This window comes from Somniosus microcephalus, chromosome 3, assembly GCF_052327205.1.
Source record: "Somniosus microcephalus isolate GS21.2 chromosome 3, FLI_Smic_1.0, whole genome shotgun sequence".
Taxonomy (NCBI): Eukaryota; Metazoa; Chordata; class Chondrichthyes; order Squaliformes; family Somniosidae; genus Somniosus; species Somniosus microcephalus.
Genome location: NC_140989.1, coordinates 231,580,130 through 231,603,503, shown reverse-complemented (window position 1 = coordinate 231,603,503; position 23,374 = coordinate 231,580,130). Strand labels below are relative to the sequence as shown.

The 23,374-nt window shown below is 44.7% G+C and overlaps 1 protein-coding gene across 1 annotated transcript in view; it reads right to left on the bottom strand.

Moving 5' to 3' along the window:
• The window catches only part of pappa2 (pappalysin 2), a 514,150-nt gene that overhangs the window by 345,482 nt on the left and 145,294 nt on the right, over positions 1–23,374 (bottom strand). The window contains exon 3 of the mRNA XM_085977999.1: positions 9,875–10,020. Within this exon, the coding sequence (XP_085834125.1) occupies positions 9,875–10,020 (146 nt within the window). The remainder of the gene's footprint in view (positions 1–9,874; positions 10,021–23,374) is intronic.

Genomic DNA, 23,374 nt, shown 5'->3' with positions numbered 1-23,374 from the left:
GGGAGAGAAATCTTGGACAAAACATAATTCCCACGCTTATGATAGTAGTGCTAACACAACCCACCATGCTAATGGACAACAGATTTACACCATCATATTGAGCAGAGCGTTTTGCAAAGTGGGCATAATACAACACATTGAAAAGCTTAAATAATAGTTAATAATTCATACACATCTGTTAAACGTCAGACACATCTATGGACTCTCTGGCCAGCGTCTGTCTCCAATTAAGTTCAATCTCCATTGTAAAGCATGTGCATACTCAAAGGTGGCCAAGATAAGGAAAAAACATATTTAAAGCAACATACACTGTGTCAGTGATGGAGCAGCTGGCATTTGAGAGCCAATCAGGCTGTGTTAGTGAAGGAACCGCTATTTGGGAATAGGACAGGTTACTTTTTTTATTTGTTCATGGTACGCGGACGTCACTGGCAAGGCCAGCATTTATTGCTCAATTCTAGTTACCCTTGAGAAGGTGGTGGTGAGCCACCTTCTTGAACCACTGCAAGGTGAAGGTACTCCTGCAGTGCTGATAGGAAGGTGAGTTCCAGATTTTTGACCAAGCGACAATGAAGGAATGGCGATATATTTCTAAGTCAGGATGGTGTGTGACTTGGAGGGGAACTTGCAGATGATGGTATTCCCATGTGCCTGCTGCCCTTGTCCTTCTAGGTGGTAGAGATTGTGGGTTTGGGAGGTGCTGTAGAAGAAGCCTTGGCGAGTTGCTGCAGTGCATCTTGTAGATGGTACACACTGCATCCACGGTACGCCGGTGGTAGAGGGAGTGAACGTTTAAGGTGGTGGATGGGGTGCCAATCAAGCGGGCTGCTTTGTCCTGGATGGTGTCGAGCCTCTTGAGTGTTCTTGGAGTTGCACTCATCCAGGCAAGTGGAGAGTATTCCATCACACTCCTGACTTGTGCCTTGTAGATGGTGGAAAGGCTTTGGGGAGTCAGGAGGTGAGACACTCATAGAATTATAGAATAGTACAGCACAGGAGGCCGCCATTCGGCCCATTGATTCTGCGTTGGCTCTTTCGAAGAGCAATTCAGTTAGTCCCATTCCCCATTCTTTCCCTAATCCCTGCAATTTTTTCTCCTTCAAGTATTTATCCAATTTTGAAGGCTACTATTGAATCTGTATTCACCACCTTATCAGGCAGTGCATTCCAAATCCTAACCACTCGTTGTGTAAATTTTTTTTTTACCTCCTATCATCTCGGGTTCTTTTGCCAATCACCTTAAATCTATGCCCTCTCGCCATTGGAATCAGTTTCTCTTTATTTACTCTATCTAAATCCTTCATGATTTTAAACGCCTCTCGCAAATCTCCTCTTAGCCTTCGCTGCTCCAAGGAGAACAACCCCCGCTTCTCTAGTCTATCCACGTAACTGTATTTCCTCATCCATGGAACCATTCTAGTAAATCTCTTCTGTAACCTCTCCAAAGCCTTCACGTCCTTCCTAAAGTGTGGTGCCCAGAATTGGACACAATACACCAGCTGGGACCAAACTAATGTTTTATGTAGGTTTAGCAGAACTTCCTGGCTTTTGTACTCTATGCCTCTATTTACAAAGCCCAGGATCCCATATGCTTTATTAACTGTTTTGTTAACCTGTCCTGCCACCTTCAAAGATTTGTGCACAAGCACCCCAGGTCTCGCTGCTCTTGCACCCCCTTTAAAATTGTACCATTTAGTGTGTACAGTCTCTCCTCGTTCTTCCTACCAAAACGTAGTATCTCACACTATTCTGCGTTGAATTTCATCTGCCATGTGTCCGCCCATTCCACCAGCCTGTCTATGTCTTCTTGAAGTCTATTACTATCTTCCTTACTGTTTATATGCTTCCACATTTCGTGCCATCTGCAAATTTCAAAATTGTGCCCTGTACCCCTAAGTCCAAATCATCATTGTATATCAAAAATAGCAGTGATTCGAGTACTGAACCTTGGATTATGCCACTGTATACCTCCCTTCAGTCCAAAAAACAGCCATCCACCACAACTCTCTGCTTTCTGTCCCTTAGCCAATTTTGTATCCGTGCTGCTATTGCCCCTTTTATCCCATGGGCTTCAATTTTGCTAACAAGCCTGGTATGTCATAGTTTATTAAACGACTTTTGAAAGTCCATATACACAACATCAACTGCACTACCGTCATCAACTCTCTCTGTTACCTCATCAAAAAACTCAATCAAGTTAGTCAAACACGATTTGGCCTTAATAAATCTGAGCTGGCTCTCTTATTAGTCCATGCTTGTCCAAGTGCCTGTTAATTTTCTCCCGGATTATTGTTTCTAAAAGCTTCCCCACCACCGACATTAAACTGACTGGCCTGTATTTGCAAGGTTTATCCTTCTCCCCTTTTTTGAACAAGGGTGCAACATTTGCAATCCTCCAATCCTTTAGCACCATCCCCTTAAGGAGGATTGGAAGATTGTGGCCAGAATCTCCACATTTTCTACCCTTACTTCCCTAATCAACCTAGAATGCATCCCATCTGGATGCGCCGCAGAATACCCAGCCTCTGACCTGCTCTTGTAGACACAGTATTTACTTAGCTAGTCCAGTTAAGTTTCTGGTCAATGGTGATGCTGATGGTGGGGGATTCGGTGATGGTAATGCCGTTGAATGTCATGGGGAGGTGGCTAGGCACTCTCTTGTTGGAGATGGTCATTGCCTGGCACTTGTGTGGTGCGAATGTTACTTGCCACTTATCAGCCCAAGCCTCAATGTTGTCCAGGTCTTGCTGCATGCAGGCACAGAATGCTTCATTATCTGAGGAGTTGCGAATGGAACTGAACACCGCGATCTTCAGTGAATATACCCACTTCTGAACTTATGATGGAGGGAAGGTCATTGATGAAGCAGCTGAAGATGGTTGGGCCTAGGACACTGCCCTGAGGAACTTATGCAGTGATGTCCTGGGGCTGTGATGATTGGCCTCCAACAACCACAACCACCTTCCTTTGTGCTAGGTATGACTCCAGCCAGTGGAGACTCTTCCCCCCCGATTCCCAATTTCAATTTTGACACATTCGGTCAAACGCTGCCTTGGTGTCAAGAGAAGTCACTCTCACTTCACCTCCAGAATTCAGCTCTTTTGTCCATGTTTGGACCAAGGCTGTAATGAGGTCGGGAGCCGAGTGGTCCTGGCGGAGCCCAAACTGTGCATTGGTGAGCAGGTTACTGGTGAGTAAGTGCCGCTTAATAGCACTGTCGATGACACCTTCCATCACTTTGCTGATGATTGAGAGTAGGTTGATGGGGTGGTAATTGGCCGGATTGGATTTGACCTGCTTTTTGTGGACAGGACATACCTGGGCAATTTTCCATTTTGTCGGATAGATGCCAGTGTTGTAGCTGTACTGGAACAGCTTGGCTAGAGGCGTGGCTAATTCTGGAGCACAAGTCTGCAGCACGATAGCCGGGACGTTGTCGGGGCCCATAGCCTTTGCTGTTTGCAGTGCGCTCAGCTGTTTCTTGATATCATGTGGAGTGAATCGAATTGCTTCTGTGGTGAAGTAGACCTCAGGAGGAGGCTAAGATGGATCATCTACTCATCGCTTCTGACTGAAGATGGTTGCAAATGCTTCAACCTTGTCTTTTGCACTCATGTGCTGGGCTCCACCATCATTGAGGATGGGGATAGTCATGGAGCCGCCTCCTCCCGTTAGTTGTTTAATTGTCCACCAGCATTCATGACTGGATGTGGCAGGACTGCAGAGCTTTGATCTGATCCATTGATTGAGGGATCACTTAGCTCTGTCTATAGTATGCTGCTTCCGCTGTTTAGCATGCATTTAGTCCTGTGTTGCAGTTTCCCCAGGTTGGCACCTCATTTTTAGGTATGCCTGGTGCTGCCCCTGGCATGCTCTTCTACACTTCTCATTGAGTCAGGGTTGGTTTCCTGGCTTGATGGTAATGGTAGAGTGAGGGATATGCTGGGCCATGAGGTTACCGTTAGTGGTGGAATACAATTCCGCTGCTGTTGATGGCCCACAGCGCCTCATGGATGCCCAGTTTTTAGCTGCTAGATCTGTTCCGAATCTATCCCAGTTAGCACGGTGGTAGTGCCACACAACACGATGGAGGGTGTCCTCAGTGTGAAGACAGGAATTCGTCTCCACAAAGACTGTGCGGTGGTCACTGCTGCCAATGCTGTCATGGACAGATGCCTCTGCGACAGGTAGATTGGTGAGGACGAGGTCAAGTAGGTTTTTCCCTCTGTATTAGTGGAGGAGCTGATATTTGGGAATGGGACAGGCTGTGTTAGTGGAGGAGCTGGTATTTGGGAATGGGATCTAATGTATTTTAGCTGTCTTTGTTATAACAGACACTGAGGACACCCTCCATTGTGTTGTGAGTTAAGGAAGAACAACGGGCTGTCTGGCCATATTGTTGTTTTTCTTTAAAAAGTGGTTATAGCACCATCCCATGGAGTAAGTAAGCCATTACCACGAGAGTGTTATCAACTCGAAGATTGTATATATACCAGTGGTGGGATGCCTGAAGAGAACGGAGAAATGGAGTTAAAGGAAACATGGCAGGTGTAAGGTCCCCAAGAAAACTTAACAACGGAGGTAAAGGAAGTGTGGCAGCCAGAAAGGGGTGACCAGGGCCCAAAGGCCTGTAGAAAGCCGAGGAGAAGATCAGCATTAAACACAATATTGTCATGGGGTAGCCATTCAAAGACTAGGCTGGGGCCAATGCCGCCGGCAGGGCTAAAGGAAGATTCATTAAAAAATTCTGAGGACAGAGAGACAAACATCAGGCTGAGGCTCAGGTAGCCGATAGAGGTGAAAACAATGTAAATTAGTGGGTCCAGGGAGAGCCAGCACAAGTAAGTAAAAATAAATTCCAGCCTCAGCCAGCCTGACCTCAGGCCGAGCCCTCCCCTTGGGTTGTGTACACATGGAGATGGAAACAGGGACAGAAACACGAGGAAGGGGAGGCCTAATCTTTCCCTGTGGGGCCCGGAGGAGTACTGCTGTACTTACCATCTTGGGCCTAGCTGGGTTTGTCTGGCGGGGAAGCCACTACTGCTGCCTCCCCCTCCCCTCTCTGCCCGCACACCACCACCCCCCCCCAGTCCCCCACCACCGCAGGCCTCCGGCTAAAATTGCAGTTGGACCCCGATGAAATCATCAGAATCCACTCTGCCTATTCAAAGAAGGACCCCGCTGGATTCCCGGTGGGCATCCTTCTCGCCTGCTCGATAGAGCAGGTTAAAATCGGAACTGGCAGTATCGGTGCGGGTTTGTCCCACAGGCCAGTTTAACTGCCCGTCCAAGTTGCCCTTTAGGGTTTTTACTAGTACTTTGGGGAATTAAATTCCTAGCCATTGTTCATTATTCTGTGTAACGTGTCTACATATAAATATATATATATATATCTCCACCCACATACCTTTACCTAGGTATATAATTGCTATCCCTTACCATTTTGAATGCTCACAGTACACAGCAAGATGAAACAGTTAAGAGGTTGATGTTTGGTATTTAGGAGTACTGGGTAGCGGGAGTGGAGTTTAGTTACACTGGGGTGCTCATATGCTCCAAGAGAGCTGCTGCTGGGATTTGGCTGGATGAGCGGGATCCTTATGTCTCATATCACTGTGGAGGGGCAGAAGTGGGCTAAGGGAAACCCCAAGCTTTGGCAGAACTGGGGTGGAATGTGGTGTTCAATTCACTGGTGGATTCCTGCTGTCTGGTCAGCAGCGAGAGGTGAGCGAGGGCATGGGCTCGACAGCACTGGGAAACGGGCACCTCAGCCTGATCGAATGCTTCTCTCCATCCTTAACAAAATCTCTCATTGGGTTAGCTGAAATGCTACTGATATATCCTGGTAAATTACACACACACCACAGACTCAGACTGAAATTAGCTAATAATGTCTCAATGCTGGGCAAAAGTATCAACTCCAAGCCCAGGCTTTGGTAGAGGTTGAGTTTACCAAGTAAAAACTTTAAAAGCATTAAGACCCAAAGGGATTTCAACTGATAAATTTAATCAGGCTATTGTGAAATGTGCTTTTAAGGTTTTATTTTAAACTTTATTTTGGACATTAGAAACTTCAATTACTAGAAGAAAATGTTAGAAAACTTTTTGTCATCAAAAAAGTGTGAGAGTACTTTCTACATAGTGAAATACCATTATAAAACAATATCATTGATAGTTTCAATGTTAAATGTTGCAGTTAAAGTATTACCAACATTTGTGACAGCAAGAATTAACGTATGTGGAGAGAAAGCATGTGCAAATTTAAGCTTTTTAATGTTATATATTATATATATAATTGATACATTTCCACAATGTATTAAAAATCTTATGTCTGCCTATATTCCATTATAAATTCCTTTGTACACTTTTATAATGGAAACTGCCTATGTAAAACTTGTCATGCTGTAATTATACTAACCTACCAGTGGTGGCACTGTAGCGTTCCAGTAGTACATCTCCCAACAGCTCAGCCTGGACTATGGAGAAAACTCCGAAGCTCCAACCAATGCTACCTCTTTGTTTCCTGAACTGCTATAAGTTTGGCTATTTAACTAGAAGTAATACTAAAATCACATCGGACAGAATGTAAGACTTCAAAATGGGGATTGAATTATGTGTGAACCCCTGGCCCAATTCTCACTCGCCCCTTCCCCTGCTCCATCTGGAGACTACACTTAGGCTCGACTCGCTGTGCAATGCTATGGGAATTGAACTATGGCTATAAATAGATCCATCGGTAAATACTTTGTCAAAATGGAAATTTGGATCTGTGCAGTGAGTCTGTGCTGCTGTTAACCCAGGAGAAGGTTTTTAGTACTTCCAAGTTGTTTTGGACTGAACAGAAGACGTGTTCCATTGTTTATGTAATGCTCCTTAGCTAATGCACATTGCAAAAAAAAAAATCTGATTGCAGTCTAACTTTTTCATAACCTTTGAAAGATTTCCCTCTGAAGTTAGCAAAGCTGTTCCTAAGTATTTGTTAATAACTTCCATACCACAGACTCCCTTATCCAAAAACCAAGGAAAAACAGTTTGGGCTGCAGAGGGAGGACCTGTCAGCTGAATGGAGCTGTGGAGTCTATCCGCCGGCTGTATTTTTGTACACATCTGGGGTTCTCCGCATTACTGACTCAGCGGCTGTGTTTGAACATATTCCTGTAAATGAACTGTTTTTGTGCTCTCCTGCGGAGTTGCTCAGAATGAGTCAGAGGATTCGCTGTTTTATAACATTCGGGATGTTTATTCCATGTAGAGGACAGCATTGGAGTCACTGTTTGACAATAACTGAATAGGCCAAATTCCTTTTTTACTGAAGGTCATTCAGTGATTATTATTGGTACTTTGGGGATTCAGTTCCACGACTGTCCACCATTCACTGAAAACCGTGAATGAGTGGCCTCTATTCTATACATCTATTACTGTCATAATTCTGTGAGTTTTAACATTAGATCAAATTCAGTGTCACTAGCCATAAGCGGTCCTTGCGTCCCCTATGATTCAGAGTGTATCTTTTTTCTGCTCAATATCTAGGTAAATTATAGGGAGTCCTGGGGATTGTCCCTCACTCTGTACACTGGAACATGTAATGTGCCACTAGTTCATTCCCTTCTAAACTGAGTATGCACTCTTAACAGGCCGAAGCTCAGACTCTGAATGTTATATTATCTATGCCAGATCGAAGAATGAACAGGAAGCAGCATAATACAATGAAAGACACATTCCCTTCCCCTCTTCAATACATAAAATAATAAAGACACTCATTTTTTCTCTAATCATTGACTTTAAAATACAGACTCACCATTTGCCATGCGAACACCCTCCCACCTGAAAACTAGAACAATGGGCTGGTTCAAACTTTTGAAAACAGAGCTCTTCGGTTTCCAATGGCATAACTCAATAGCACATGATACCAAATAGATTTCTGTAATAGGAGACCTCTGACCACTGAACTGTCAGAGGATTGCAGCAAATCAAGATTGTGCCCCTGCCAGCCAAGCTCACTACCCTAGACTAAGGCCCGATTCCTTGTTCTGTGTCAATGGACCATATTGTAACAGCTCTAATCAAGCTCTCCCATCTCATCATGGTGCAATCTACGTGTACCAGCAGCCCCTGCCCAGCTCCCCCCCACACCACCCCCCCTCCGCACCTCCCCCCCCCACCCCGCCCCCGACACAGTCACGCAAATTTTGGGGAGAGAAAACCGTAAGCCAAATTTAGGAAAAAACTGGGAAATTTCTCTTCGACACCCCCCCACTCCCACCTCCCACCTCCCGAGAATGATCAATCAAGCTCCAGGAGAGCTCGATGACTAGTATCACTAGTCCTGGTGAACCCAGCCACCTTCTATAACTCGAGACGACATCCACTCACCGGAACTCAGTCAGCTCCCTTTTGAAGGCCTGCAGCCAAGACACACTCACTGCATGTACTGGTACCCAATTCCAGAGGTAAGACACACTCTGTGAAAAGAAGTACTTCCTGGCATCTAGCCTCTCTCCATGATTTCACAAAAGACAATTCATTGGATAAATCTAATTGTGTTGTTGCAAAATTAGTATTAAAAAAAACATTTCTTATCCTTAAATGGCAGATGAAAACATTTTCAAAAATGATTTTGAGCAATTCGATTGGTACATCAAAGTGTGATGCTGTAATGTTGATGTGCTGATATGGAGTTTTCCCATTATAAAGGGTTACACTGGGTTTTTCAATTGTGCCATGTTGATATATGGGTTTTCCATTATATAAGGGGGCACAGTATAAAATGGAAGAGACAGAGACCATCCCTGTACACCAGACTGTGCTCTATTTATATATTCAACAACAACTTGCCTTTTGCATAGAAAAATGTCTTAAGGCATTTACAGAGGCATAATCAAAAAACTGGATACCAAACAAAGAAGATATTAGGAGGGGTGACCAAAAGCTTGGTCAAAGAGGTGAGTTTTAAGTAAGGTCACAAAGCAAGGGAGGGAGAGGCTGAAGGGTACAGGCACAAAATTCCAGTGCATGGAGCCTAGGAAACTAAAGGCACGGCCGCCAGTGCTGGAGCAAGGAGGGGGGATGCACAAAGGGCCAGAGTCGGAGGAATGCAGAGTTTGGATGGACTGGAAGAGATTGTAGAGATACAGAGGCCAGAAGCCATGAACGGCATTTAAACACACGGATGGCAATTTTAAATTTGAGGTGTTGGAACTCCAGGAGCCAATGTAGGTCAGCGACCACAGGGGTGATGAGCAAATGGGACTTGGTGTGGGATAGGATACAGGCAGCAGATTTTTGAATGAGCAGAAGATTACAGGGTCTGGAGGGTGAGAGGCTGGCCAGAAGATCATTTGAATAGTCATGTAACAAAGGAATGAATGAGCGTTTCAGCAGAAGATGGGCTGAGGTAGGGGCAGAGAGGGGTGATGTTACGGGGGATGAAGTAAGTAGTCTTTATGATGAAGAGGGTTAAAAGCTCAGCTCGAAGTTGAATACAATATCGGGATTGCGAACAGTCATATTGAATACTATGAGAGAAGCACTATGCAAGACATAATTAACCATTTACGCTATGGAGACACCAACCATCACTGGATGTATTTTTAGAAAAATCCTTGGCGGACTGGCCTCTCTCCATGAACAGGGAATGATTTATATGGATTTGATTCCTTTTAATATTTGCGAGGCTCCATTGACCCAGTGAAAGCCTAGCCACAAATCACGTGACAATGTGTCAGCTGACCAACAGGAATCAGAAGAAAGTGGTTCCATTCACTTTACCACAGTGAGATTGACGTGTGCAGGAAGTGTGCACCATACGTACGCCGTCTAACATACAGATAGATAGAAATACCTTTTGACTGGAACTCCCCTTCATTGCACTCACCCAAGTAACTCAGGGCTTCTTTGTCCCAGGGCCAGGTGGCAGCTCCTGCCAGCTCCTCCCTCACCGAGTTAGCAAAATAGACATTCAGGTACATAGAGCCATTGGTCAGCAGTACCTCCTTCAGTTCCTTCACACTCATGTAGGTCCTAAACAATAAAAGAAAAGAGGCTTAGCCAGCTCAATTCACTCTCCAACCATAGTCATCAGCCTCCAGGCACTAAAGACTGCATTATAAAACCAAATCAGGTTATTCCAACCCTGTAAAAACTCATTGAAAAGGTCACACATGACTTTGGAACTCCAAAAGGAATGAGACGCTCAAGAGAAAAGAGTGACAGAGACAATACTAGGGCTTCAGGCTCTTTGAGTTACAAATGGAGATTTACCCAACTGAAACTGTATTCACAGAATGAGAGGGGACATGATGCAGGCGGAAGTAACCAGAGGGGTTGAATTTCCGTGGGGGAGGTTTTCCCTCATCATCCACCGCAACTTCAGCGAAAGATCTGCGGTATCACCAGAGAAACGCCATTTACGCCATTTCTCTGGGGGGTTTTGTGGATCTTCCGCAGAAATTACAGCAGACAATCCGGAGAATCCTCACGGAAATTCAATCCCAGAGTATTTAACGTGCACTGTGAGCATAGAACGGGTGAACGCAAATGCAAATTCAAATGCAGATCAAGTGATGCAATAAATCAAAGAAATGCTTTCCCCTCTCAACCCCACCCCTACACAGACTAACTGGAACGGACTCAACTTTAAAAAAAAAAAGCTGACTAAGGACTCTACAGCACAGAATCGGTCACATGCTGCTCCTGAATTGACCAGGGTTGAACCTGGGATGTTCCAGATCTGTGTGACTCAGCTACTTAATGGGTGAACTCGCTGGGGCTGATACGGTCAGAGGCTTCCCTCGGACAGAGGCCTCCAACCAGCAAAAAAACTACAAACTTACCTGATGGTCCCAGAGGTTCAGACACTTGCGCTCTTGGGCCTCTATGCGTACGCCTGCGTAGAGGCCCACCTATCCCTAGGGGTGCATGTGGTTCACAAGCGCCCCTGGGATCACGTGGGCCAGCCCAACCAATCAAAGAAGGGGAATCCCCGTTCACACTTGGAGGTTCCGGTTGTATAGAATCCCCATAAGCATGAATGGGGATGACATTAAAAATAGATTTAATATAACAAATTTAAAAAAATTACATATTTAAAATACAAAATAATTAAACATTTAAAACAAACATTTATTTTTTTGAAAAATAAATTTACATATTTTAACTGGTCTAAAAATAAACTTTACCTTATTGTACATGTGTTTTAATGTTTAACTGAATGAAAACATTTTATTTTTATGTTTTTTAAAACTCTTACGCTGGTAAAAGCAGGCCTTGCTTTTCCAGGCGTAAGAATTTCACGAGCATTCATTGGGCAAATAGCGCAGCTCTCCGCCCGCGGATGCCCTTTTCCCTGGGGATGCAGATCGTCTCTTAAGAAAATTCTTGACAGATCGCAAGTCCCGGGTTTTAGCGCATGCCTAAACCTTGTACGCACCCATAGGGGTTGCAAATTATGACTCACTGAGTCTTCAGCGGAATTTGAAAGATCCACTACGTAGCCAGGCCTGGAGTGTGCTAATGTGATGTGTCAGCTTGTTCTCCATGCCTAGCTAGCAGGTAACGGGAAACGTATCCAGTGTACACATGACTAAGAATCTAAGAGAGCATGGAGAGACCAGTTAATCTGTTTTTGGTGGTGTTTCGTTGGGGTTGCATGTCTTTGAATAGCACCGTAAGATCTTCAAAGGCCACCTGAATGGGCAGACAAGGCGTTGGTTTCACATCACATCTGAAGGACGACATCTCCAACAGTGCAGCACTCCCTCAGTGCTGCAGCGAAATCTCAACCTAGATTATGGGTTGAAGACATTGAGACGACAGCTTTTGACTCAGAGGCAAGAGTGCTGCCAACTGAGCCAAATTGCCACATGTGAAGCACAGTGCTTCTCCACCATATCGAGAGCAGTTGCTTTCTTTGTGTTTGCAGATGAGCTGCATTAGAAGGCCTCATCAGAGTGAAGATTCAACCAATGCTATGTTTTTTCCGAGATCATAATGAGGCCTCAAAGTTTGGAACAAGTTGTGTACTTCAGAGAGTTATTGCAAATCAACACATTTGTCACTAGAAAATAAAAACCCATAGGGGCAGAATTTGCAGTCGGTATGACGGTGTACTTTCAGAGTATGCCATCATACCGCCTTTGAAATGGACAGCAAGTTCAGGATCTCTGCATGCGCTAAATCCCGAACTTGCGATCTGTCAAGTTCTGCCTGGACAGATGATCCGCTCCGACTGTGAAATCCTTATGGCTGGCGCAGAGTTGGGCTAATTGCCCACCAACTGCCCAGCAATTACGCAGTAAATTTTACAGCTTGTCCAAACAGGTGCAGGAGCCCATTTGCACAGCGTAAGGAGGGCGGGGGAGGGGGGGGGTGATATATGCAGCAGCTAAAAATATACACCAGTTATTGATTAAAAAAAACTTCAAAATAAATATTTATATCCACCTAACTATCTCTTGATCCCAACACAACTCTATCAAGAATGAGAGAATGATTTATTTATTAATTTACCGGGGTGAATGAGAAACTGATTCATTTACTAATTTATTGGGGTAAGACAAAAAAAATCACGAATGGGCATCGGATTCCTGATTGGAGCACCGCCCCATGTGATCCCAGGTACACTTACGCACATGGTGCGCCCTTGGGATCCGTGGGCCACCAGGCTGCGCTCAAATCTGCAGCAAAACAACGCAATTTTTTGAAGGAGGCCTCACACCAGGTAAGTGCAGCTTTCTTTCAGAGGTTGGCAGCATGCTCCTTAGTTACACCGCCAACCACAATTTCAGGGCCATAGTCTACAAGTATTCAATATGGTCACTGCCTTTCAGCTACAATGATAATGAGTTCAACAAGGAAGCATCTAAAATGATATAATTAAGAGCAGCTACCCATGTCTCTCTTAAGATGAGCTTATCAGGTCCATAGAATTCAATATAAAATAGAGCTGTGTGAAACCAACCAAATTAGAGGTGTGAAGTCAACCTATCCTCCCTTAAGCAATCCAAACAAGCTTTAAGTACTGGTGTTGGATCGCTGCCATGTCAACATCAGAGTGATGTGACCAGACATTGATAACATGGCTCCTGTTTGCTTTGCGGTGAAAATAGATCAAATATTGCATCTTTCAATGCAGTATAAATGTTGTTTATGTTTGTGATATATTTGTGTCTCTATTTTATTCTTCCTCTCTTTCCCTCTCACTCTCCATCCTTCTTGCTGCTTCATTTATTTTTCTTGCCCATTTTCAGATCTGTGAGTGCCGCTATAGCAATAAATAACTGGAAGGAGCACTTCGAAGATCTCCTTAACTGAGACTCTGTCTTCGATGCGAGTGTCCTCAACTCCATCCCGCAACATGCTACCCACCACTATCTCAGCACAACCCCAGCCTGACATGAGTTTCAAAAGGCCATCCGGCAACTGAAAAACAACAAGGCCTCAGGAGCAGATGGAATCCCTGCCGAGGCACTAAAGCATGGCGGAAAAGCACTACTGGTGCGAATTCATGAACTCATTTCTCTTATCTGGAAGGAGGAGAGCATGCCAGGAGATCTCAGAGACACCGTAATTGTGACCATCTTCAAGAAAGGTGACAAGTCCGATTGCGGCAATTACAGAGGAGTTTCTCTGCCACAGGGAAAGTCATCACAAGAATCCTCCTCAATTGCTTTCTCCCAGTGGCTGAAGAGCTCCTCCCAGAGTCGCAATGCGGATTCTGCCCACTAAGGGGTACAATGGACATGATCTTCACCATGCGTCAATTACAAGAGAAATGCAGGGAATAGCACCAACCGCTGTACATGGCCTTCTTTGACCTCACAAAGGCCTTCGACACTGTCAACCGTGAGGGATTATGGAGTGTCCTCCTCAAATTTGGTTGCCCTCAAAAGTTTTTTTACCATCCTCCGCCTGCTTCATGACGACATGCAAGCCGTGATCCTGACCAATGGTTCCACCACAGACCCAATTCACGTATGGACCGGGGTCAAGCAAGGTTGTGTCATCATACCAACGCTCTTCTCGATCTTCCTTTCTGCAATGCTCCACCTCACCCTCAGTAAGCTCCCTGCTGGAGTGGAGCTAATTTACAGAACAAACAGCAAATTGTTCAACCTCCGTCGCCTCCATTCCAGATCCAAGGTTGTTCCATCCTCTATCGTCGAATTACAGTACGCAGATGACGCTTGCGTCTGCGCTCACTCGAAGGTCGAACTCCAAACCTCATCAACACCTTCACCGAAGCGTACGAGAGCATAGGCCTTACACTAAACGTCCATAAACATCCATAAGACAAAGGTCCTCTACCAACCTGTCCCCACCACATAGTACTGCCCCCCGATTATCAGAATCCATGACAAGGCCTTGGACAACGTGGACCACTTTCCATACCTCGGGAGCCTACTGTCAACAAGGGCGGATGTCGATAACGAAGTCCAACACCGCCTTCAGACCGGAACGCCGTACTGCTATCGTTGCCCGGGAGCTCAGACATTTCGATATAGCACTGCACCCCACCCACCCGCCCCTTCAACCACCGTCTGCCCACCTGTGGCAGAGACTGTAGGTCCCGCAATGGACTCATCAGTCACCCGAGAGCTCATTTTTACTGTGGAAGCAAATCCTCCTCGGTTCCGAGGGACTGCCTAAGAAGAGAAGAACAAGGAAGGCTTTTACTATAATGGCTCCAAAGCAGTTTTGACTTAAAGGAAATATCATGCTGGCTGCAGCTCTTTTCTCTGGAAAAACAAAGACAAAGAAACCTGATAAATGTCTTTAAAATTATGAAAGGGTTATATTGGCAAATTTGGAGAAACTGTTCCCACTTGTGGGCGAGTGCAGAACAAGCCACTAACAGATCAAATCACAGAATCATAGAATGATACAACACAGGAGACCATTTGGCCCATCATGCCCATGCTGGCTCTTGGGTAGAGATATCCAATTAACCCCACTCCCTGCTCTTTCCCTATAGCCCTGTAATTTTTTTTCCTTTCAAGTATTTATCTAATTCTCTTTATAATGTTACTATTGAATCTGCTACCAACACCATTTCAGGCAGTGCATTCCAGATCACAACAACTCGCTGCGTAAAAAAATGGTTACTCATCTCGCCACTGGTTCTTTTGCCAATCACCTTAAATCAATGCCCTCTGCCACTGGAAAGAGTTTCTCCTTATTTACTCTATCAAAACCACTATCATATCTCCTCTTAAGATTCTCTGCTCTAAGGAAAGTAAACTCATCCTCTTCAGTCTCTCCACATAACTGAAGTCCCTCATCCCATGTACCATTCTAGTAAATCTCCTCTGCACCCATTCCTAAAGTGTGGTACCCAAAAATTGAACACAATACTCCAGCTGAGACCTAACCAGTGTTTTATAAAGGTTTAGCAGAACTTCCTTGCTTTTGTACTCTATGCCTCTATTAATAAAGCCACGGATCACATACGCTTTTTTAAATGCCTTCTCAACTTGTCCTGCCACCTTCAAAGATCTGTGTACATACACCCCCAGGTGTCTTTGTTCCTGCAACCCCTATGAAATGGTATCATTTAGTTCATATTGCCTTTCCTCATTCTTCCTACAAAAATGCACCATTTCACATTTCATCTTCCATATGTCTGACCATTTCACCAGTTATTTTTTTTTTATTCGTTTATGGGATGTGGGCATTGCTGGCAAGGCCAGTGTTTATTGCCCATCCCTAATTGCCCTTGAGAAGGTGGTGGTGAGCCGCCTTCTTGAACCGCTGCAGTCCGTGTAGTGAAGGTACTCCCGCAGTGCTGCTAGGGAAGGAGTTCCAGGATTTTGACCCAGCAACGATGAAGAATCGGCGATATACTTCTAAGTCAGGGTGGTGTGTGACTTGGAGGGGAACTTGGAGGTGGTGGTGTTCCCATGCGCCCGCTGCCCTTGTCCTTCTAGGTGGAAGAGGTCGCGGGTTTGGGAGGTGCTGCCGAAGGAGCCTTGGTGAGTTGCTGCAGTGCACCTTGTAGATGGTACACACTGCAGCCACGGTATGCCGGTGGTGGAGGGAGTGAATGTTTAAGGTGGTGAATGGGGTGCCAATCAAATGGGTTGCTTTGTCCTGGATGGTGTCGAGCTTCTGGAGTGTTGTTGGAGCTGCTTTCATCCAGGCAAGTTGTGAGTATTCCATCACACTCCTGACTTGTGCCTTGTAGATGGTGAAAAGGCTTTGGGGAGTCAGAAGCCACAGAATACCCAGCCTCTGACCTGCTCTTGTTGCCACAGTATTTATGTGGTTGGTCCAGTTAAGTTTCTGGTCAATGGTGATCCCCAGGATGTTGATGGTGGGGGATTCGGCGATGGTAATTCCATTGAATGTCAAGGGGAGGTGGTTAGACTCTCACTTGTTGGAGACAGTCCTTGCCTGGCACTTCTGTGGCATGAATGTTACCTGCCACTTATCAGCCCAAGCCTGAATGTTGTCCAGGTCTTGTTGCATGCGGGCATGGACTGTTTCATTATCTGAGGAGTTGTGAATGGCACTGAAGACTGTGCAGTCATCAGTGAACATCCCCATTTCTGACATTATGTTGGAGGGAAGGTCACTGACGAAGCAGCTGAAGATGGTTGGGCCTAGGACACTGCCCTGAGGAACTCCTGCAGCGATGTCCTGGGGCTGTGATGATTGACCTTCAACCACCACAACCATCTTCCTTTGTGCTAGGTATGACTCCAGCCAGTGGAGCGTTTTCCCCCCGATTCCCATTGACTTCAGTTTTACTAGGACTCCTTGATGCCACACTCGGTCAAATCCTGCCTTGATGTCTAGGGCAGTCACTCTCACCTCACCTCTGGAATTCAGCTTGTTTATCCATGTTTGGACCAAGGCTGTAATGAGGTTGGGAGCCGAGTGGTCTTGGCGGAACCCAAACAGGGCATCAGTGAGCAGGTTATTGGCGAGTACGTGCCGCTTGATAGCACTGTCAATGACACCTTCCATCACTTTGCTGATGATTGAGAGTAGACTGATGGGGCGGTAATTGGCTGGGTTGGATTTGTCCTGCTTTTTGTGGACAGGGCATACCTGGGCAGTATTCCACATTGTTGGATAGATGCAAGTGTTGTAGCTGTACTGGAACAGTGTCTATGTCCTCCTGACATCAGTTACTATCCACCTCATTGTTTACTACATTTCCAAGTTTCTTTTCATCTGCAAACTTTGAAATTATGCCCTGTATACCCAAGTCCAGGTCATTTATATCAAAAAGAGCAGTAGACCCAATACCGGCCCCTGGGGAACAGCACCGTATACTTCCCTTCAGTCTGAAAAACAACCGTTCACCACGACTCTCTGTATTCTGTTCCCTCATCAACCCTCTTCGTTACTTCATCAAAGAACTCGATCAAGTCAGTCAAGCATGATTTGCCTTTAACAAATTCATGCTGACTTTCATTTATTAGCCCATACTTTTCTAAATGCTAATTAATTTTGTCCCAGATTATTGTCACAAAGTTTCCCCACCACCAACGTTAGACTGACTGCCCTGTAGTTGCTGGGTTTACCCCTCTCCCCTTTTTTAAACAGGGGTGTAACATTTGCAATTCTCCAGTCCTCTGGCCCCATCCCATGTCTAAGGAGGATTGGAATATTGTGGCCAGAGCTTCTGCAAAATTCCACCCTTACATCCGTCAGTAACCTAGGATGCATCCCATCCAGACCAGGTAACTTTTCTAATTTGAGGACTGCCACCCTTTTCAGTAACCTCCTCTTTATCTATTTTTATCCTATCCACTATTGCTACTGCCTCCTGCTTTACTGCTACAGTGGCAGCATCCCCTTCTCTAGTGAAGACAAATGCAAAGTTTATTACCTCAGTCATGCCCTCTGCTCCACAAGAATATCTCCTTTTTTATTCTCTAATCAGACCCACCCTTCCTTTGACAACTATTTTACTATTTATGTGTTTATAAAAGACATTTGGGTTTCCTTTTATGTTAGCCACTAATCTATTCTCATACGATAGCAAAATACTGCGGATGCTGGAAATCCGAAATAACAACAGAAAACGCTGGAAAAACTCAGCAGGCCAGGCAACATCCGTAGAGAGAAACAGAATCAATGTTTCAGGTCAAAACCCTTCTTCAGAACTGAGAAAAAAAGGCAGGAAATGAAGCAGATTAAAAGGCAGTTTGGGTGCTAGGAAATGGGGGAGGGGATGAAAGAAGAGACATTAAGAGATATATTCAAGGTGAGACGAGATGGTAATAGGACAGGTAAAGAAACAAACAGTGGCTCTAGATGAAGTGTGAAATGCGCTGGCAGAGTGAAAGACAGCTGCCATGTGGGAGAGAGAAAAAAAAGGAAAAGGCACAAAGCAAAATTGTGGATAAAAAGTATAAAAATATAATAGGGGCCGAGGTTATGATCTGAAATTGTTGAACTCGATATTGAGTCCGGAAGGCTGTAAAGTGCCTAATCGGAAGATGAGCCTAATCTATTCTCAATCTTTGCCCCTCTTAGTCCCTTTTTTAAATTTCCTCTGTAGTTTCTATATTCAGCTTGGTTCTCTACTGAATTATGAACCTTACAATTGTCATAAGCTTCCTTTGTCTGTCTCATTTTAACCTCTATATCTTACCATCCAGAGAGTTTTAGCTTTGGATGCCCTTCCTTTTCCCCCTCGTGGGAATGTTTTTATTCTGTTCCCAAACCATCTCCTCTTTGAAGGCCTCCTATTGTTCAATTACTGATTTGCTGAACAATTTTTGATTCCAATCCATATGTGCCAGATACCCTTTCAACTCACTGAAGTTATCCCTCCTCCAATGAAGTATTTTTGTGCTTGATTGTACCTTGTCTTTTTCCACAACTATTCTAAACCTGATGATATTATGATCACTGTTCCCCAAATGCTCTCCCACAGAAACATGCTCCACTTCATTCCCCAGAACTAGATCCAGCATTGCTTCCTTCCTCATTCAGTTGGAAACACACTGGTCAAGAACATTCACTTGTACACATTTCAGGAATTCCTCCTCCTCTTTGCTCTTTACATTGTTACTATCCCAGTATATGTTTGAGTATCCTAAGTCTCCCATTATCACAACTCTGTACTTCTTGCATCTTTCTGTATTTCGCCTGCAAATTTGTTCCTCTATCGCCTTCCCATTATTTGATAGTCTGTAGTATATACACAGTAGTGTAATAGCTCCTCTATTGTTCCTTAAATATTTAGGAGATAGTATTGACAATTTTAAGGGGAGACTTGATGCATACATGAGGGAGAAGGGATTATGAGCTAACCTCAACTCTTGGACCTGAACAATGAACCTGATACTGCTCTGCTGGAGAAAACAAATTAGTCAGTGTAGCTACTGTGAACGTACAAACATGACACCATCTCCCTCAGTCTTGTGCTCCTAGCATTCTGTACATTTCCTGTGTCAGTTACCTAGCTGCTTGCATTGCAAAACATGAAATGGATCCATCATAAAACAGGGAATGGATCTCTGACAAAACATGGAATATGTGCGCACAACTGAACTGTGGTGACTTTGTAATTAGTCTGCTCTGGCTGTGAGTATGTAAAACCAATGTGAGTAATGCTAGCATGCGTTTGATCCTTCATTAACAAGGACACCAAGTTCTCTGCAATCAACACGGCTGACCTAGATGGAAACCCCTCGAGTTATTTATTGTATTACCCTTCTGAGGATTCAGAGACCTATATTTCTATCTGGTTTTGCTTCTTCCAAATGGGACTCTCCAATTGACTCAACTCCAGGCAAAGGCCTTCTAAAGATATGGTAACTAGAAAGCGGAAACTTCTGGGTGAGTCTCCTTGAAAAGCTCCCCCGCAGGTTTGGAGGTATAATTTACTGTCGCACAAAACAACTAACGGGGGTGGGGGTTGGTGTTTCAAAAAGGGCAATATTATCAAATTCGGGTTACCTGGTCACTGCATGGGACAATGACCCATCACTGGGGTGATGGTGATTGCCACCCACTTGAGTATCTATTTCAAAAACTGGTGTAATGATTGAGAACAGCCCTCCTCACTGAGAAGGAACAAGCTGAATTCTATTGCTCTTCTCCATTTTAGGCTATTACTCCGCTGTTTCTTATTGGATATAAGACGTACTAGTTTATCTTTGTTAATCATGTATTCTTTTATGGATTCAATCAGCCCCTATGTATAGCCCCACCTGATTTGGTTCATGCAAGAGTTCTTCGGCTTTCAGTAGCTGATCGTTTAAGTCACAAAGTGAATCTTTCGGGATTGATTTGATTTCTGGTGGATTGAGCGTTGGGTCTTGGCTTGGAAGTTGAGCAGCCGCCATTTATCTTTGCAGTAACTGACACTTTTTCTCTTGACGACTGCTTTAGGAGCTTCCTTTTAACTGAAGTCTGCCAGTTTGTTTTTGATTTCAGTTCATTACTTATTAGTACGCTAATATTACATCGGCCCCGATACCGCCTCGCTAGCTCGAACAGGAGAGCTACTTCCTCATCCGACCCAATGGATTTTTTTGCTGGTCTTTTCAGTAGGTAAAATTAGCCTCTAAGAGTTTGATATTGCGTAATTTGAGGTGTTAATGTCTTTGGTGCTGTCAGAAAGCTCGCAGAGTTGAGAATGATTTCTCACAGATTGAACACCTGTAGTCTCCAATTAGCTCAGACAATTTCTTGCCTTTGCATCTGATGTAGTGATATGCAATTGCACGGTGATCGCCTTTCTTTCCACATTTCTGATGTAACTTTATGAATTTCGTGTATTCTGTTGATATGATTTTTGAAAAGAGCGATCGATTGGTATTTTTCATCGCATTGAAGGCAAACTAAGCTGTCTGAAGGATAATGAAAGGTAATATTGGCTTGTGGATTCTGAGTGACCTGGGGTTATAGCTGAATGCCTTGAATACAGACCTCCTCAGGTGTTATCTGTAGGCCCACATAATCTTCCATGGCTTCAGGTTCCTTGGTGCCCCTGAATCATTTTGTTATATATTGTTAAGCAATGGATGATGGGTGTTTCCTTCTGGACTGTGGCCCCGACATCATCTCCTGCATTCGCCAACTGGGCTTTCAGTCACGCCACAGGCAGTAGTCAGACTAAGTAGGCCCAATGACCGGCTATCGGTAACCAGTGATACAGCAGCAATAGGGAAAATAAAACGATCGACTTATAATAAAGACCTCCTCAAAGGTCTGAGTATAGGAGGTGGCGCTGTTATGTCCAGCAGGTAAGGATCTAGCTGTTGCGCACTGAGGACATGTGCCACCAAGAGCTCCTTCAACGAGCATCCTAACGGGTGTGTCACTTTAATTCTCCGCCCTACTCCCACTCTGACCTCTCTGCCTGCGGCCTCTTACACTGTTCCAATGAAGCTCAACATAAGCTCGAGGAACAGCGTCTCATTCAATTAGGCTCTTTACAGCGTTCTCGACTCAACATCGAGTTCAACAATTTCAGATATAACCTCTGCCCCCATTATTTCACATGGCATCTGTTGATGATTCTGCCATCCCCACTTACACCTCTTCTAGACCCATCTTTTGTTTCTTTACTTGTCCCATTACCATCTCCTTTTGCTTTGTGCTATCATAATCTTTTGTCATTTAATTTCTCCTGCCTTCCATCCTATCACAGACCTTCCCTTTTGTTCTTTCCTCCCTTCTCCTGCCCCTACACTTGCTTAAAACCTGCTATATCGCTAACTTTTTCCAGTTCTGATGAAGGTTCATTGAGATGAAACATTGGGCAAGAAATTCGGGTCCCCATGGGTGAGTACGCACGGGGTACTCACCCGTAGGCACAACAAAAGTGCCGGTTTCGTGCATGCACTGCGCGGGAAACCGGAACTTCCGTTCCCTTAAAGGAAGGGGTTCACAGGTCAAACGCATGCGCCGGAAAGGCAGCGCGTACGCCTGGAACTTTCATTTTTTTTCCAGATTTCTCCGGGAGGGTAAGTCTCCAGGAGCTATGCTTTTAAAAAGCAGTCGCAAGGCCTGCTTTTAACAAGGTAAGTGGTGAATTAAGTAAAATTAAAACATTTTTTCCACAGGTTTATTATTTTTAAATACTTTAAAGAAAGGTAAGTTTATTTTTAGCCCCGCTAAAAACAGGTCATTAATTTTTTCAAAAATTTAAATTATTGTTTAAAATAGTTATTTTATTTAATTTATAATTATTTTAAAAATGTGATTTTTAAAAAATGTATTTGAAGTTTTAGTTATGTTTTGGGGCTGAATTGTATTAATAGATTTGACATGTCTTCCTGTCAAATCTATGAATAGAGATTCCCTGCTAAGATTGGCTCTCCATGACCCATGTGATCCCAGGGGACGCTTCGAACTAACTGCGCCCCTGGGATACGCAAGCACTGCGCGCCGGAGGCCCATGATCGGAATCCCACGCAGACCCACAGCACAGCGGCCGGCGCGCTACGTAAGTGCAGGTCGGAGGCTCCAACCTGAATTTCTGGGCCATTAACTGTTTCTCTCTCCACGGATGCTGCCTGACCTGCTGAGTATTTCCAGCATTTTCTGTGTTTATTTCAGATTTCCAGCATCCGCAGTGTTTCGCTTTTGTACCCTAACGGGTATGTTTTTCATCTGGGCATTGTCCCTTCAGGTCAGCAGAAACCATTGTTGGATGTCCATGAAGCTTTTTTTTATGTGGGATACCATCACGTATTACCTGCAGGGAATCGGTCAATGAGGTCTATTGTCATAGTTCCTCCTGCCCTTTACAAGTGCTTCATTGAATTTCTTCACTTTGACATTCATAGCACTGGGCAGCAATCACATGGTCAGGGGCCTTCGCGATGCTTTGTTTTAATCAAAGAGTCCGATTACCCAGTTTGAAGTCAGCTGCTAGAAGCCATAAGCACCACAGCTGAGATGATCCACAGGGAGGGCCCTGCGCGCGTGCAGAGTCACAAACCGCCACCCACCTGGTCCAGCAAGTGTACGGCCCCGGCTTCACACCTCAGCCATGATGTTTCCTGACACACCAGTCTAATTCCAGCTCGGCTGTTTCCTGATACACCAGTCCTACTCCAGCCCTACTGTTTCCTGATACACCAGTCCTACTGCTTCCTGATACACCAGTTCTCCTCTAGTCCTACGGTTTCCTGACACAACAGTCCTACTGTTTCCTGATACACCAGTTCTCCTCTAGTCCTACTGTTTCCTGACACACCAGTCCTACTCCAGCCCTACTGTTTCCTGATACACCAGTCCAACTCCAGCCCTACTGTTTCCTGATACACCAGTCCTACTCCAAACCTACTGCTTCCTGAAACACCATCCCTACTGTTTCCTGATACACCAGTCCTATTCCAGCCCTACTGTTTCCTGATATATCATCCCTACTGTTTCCTGATACACCAGTCCCACTGTTTCC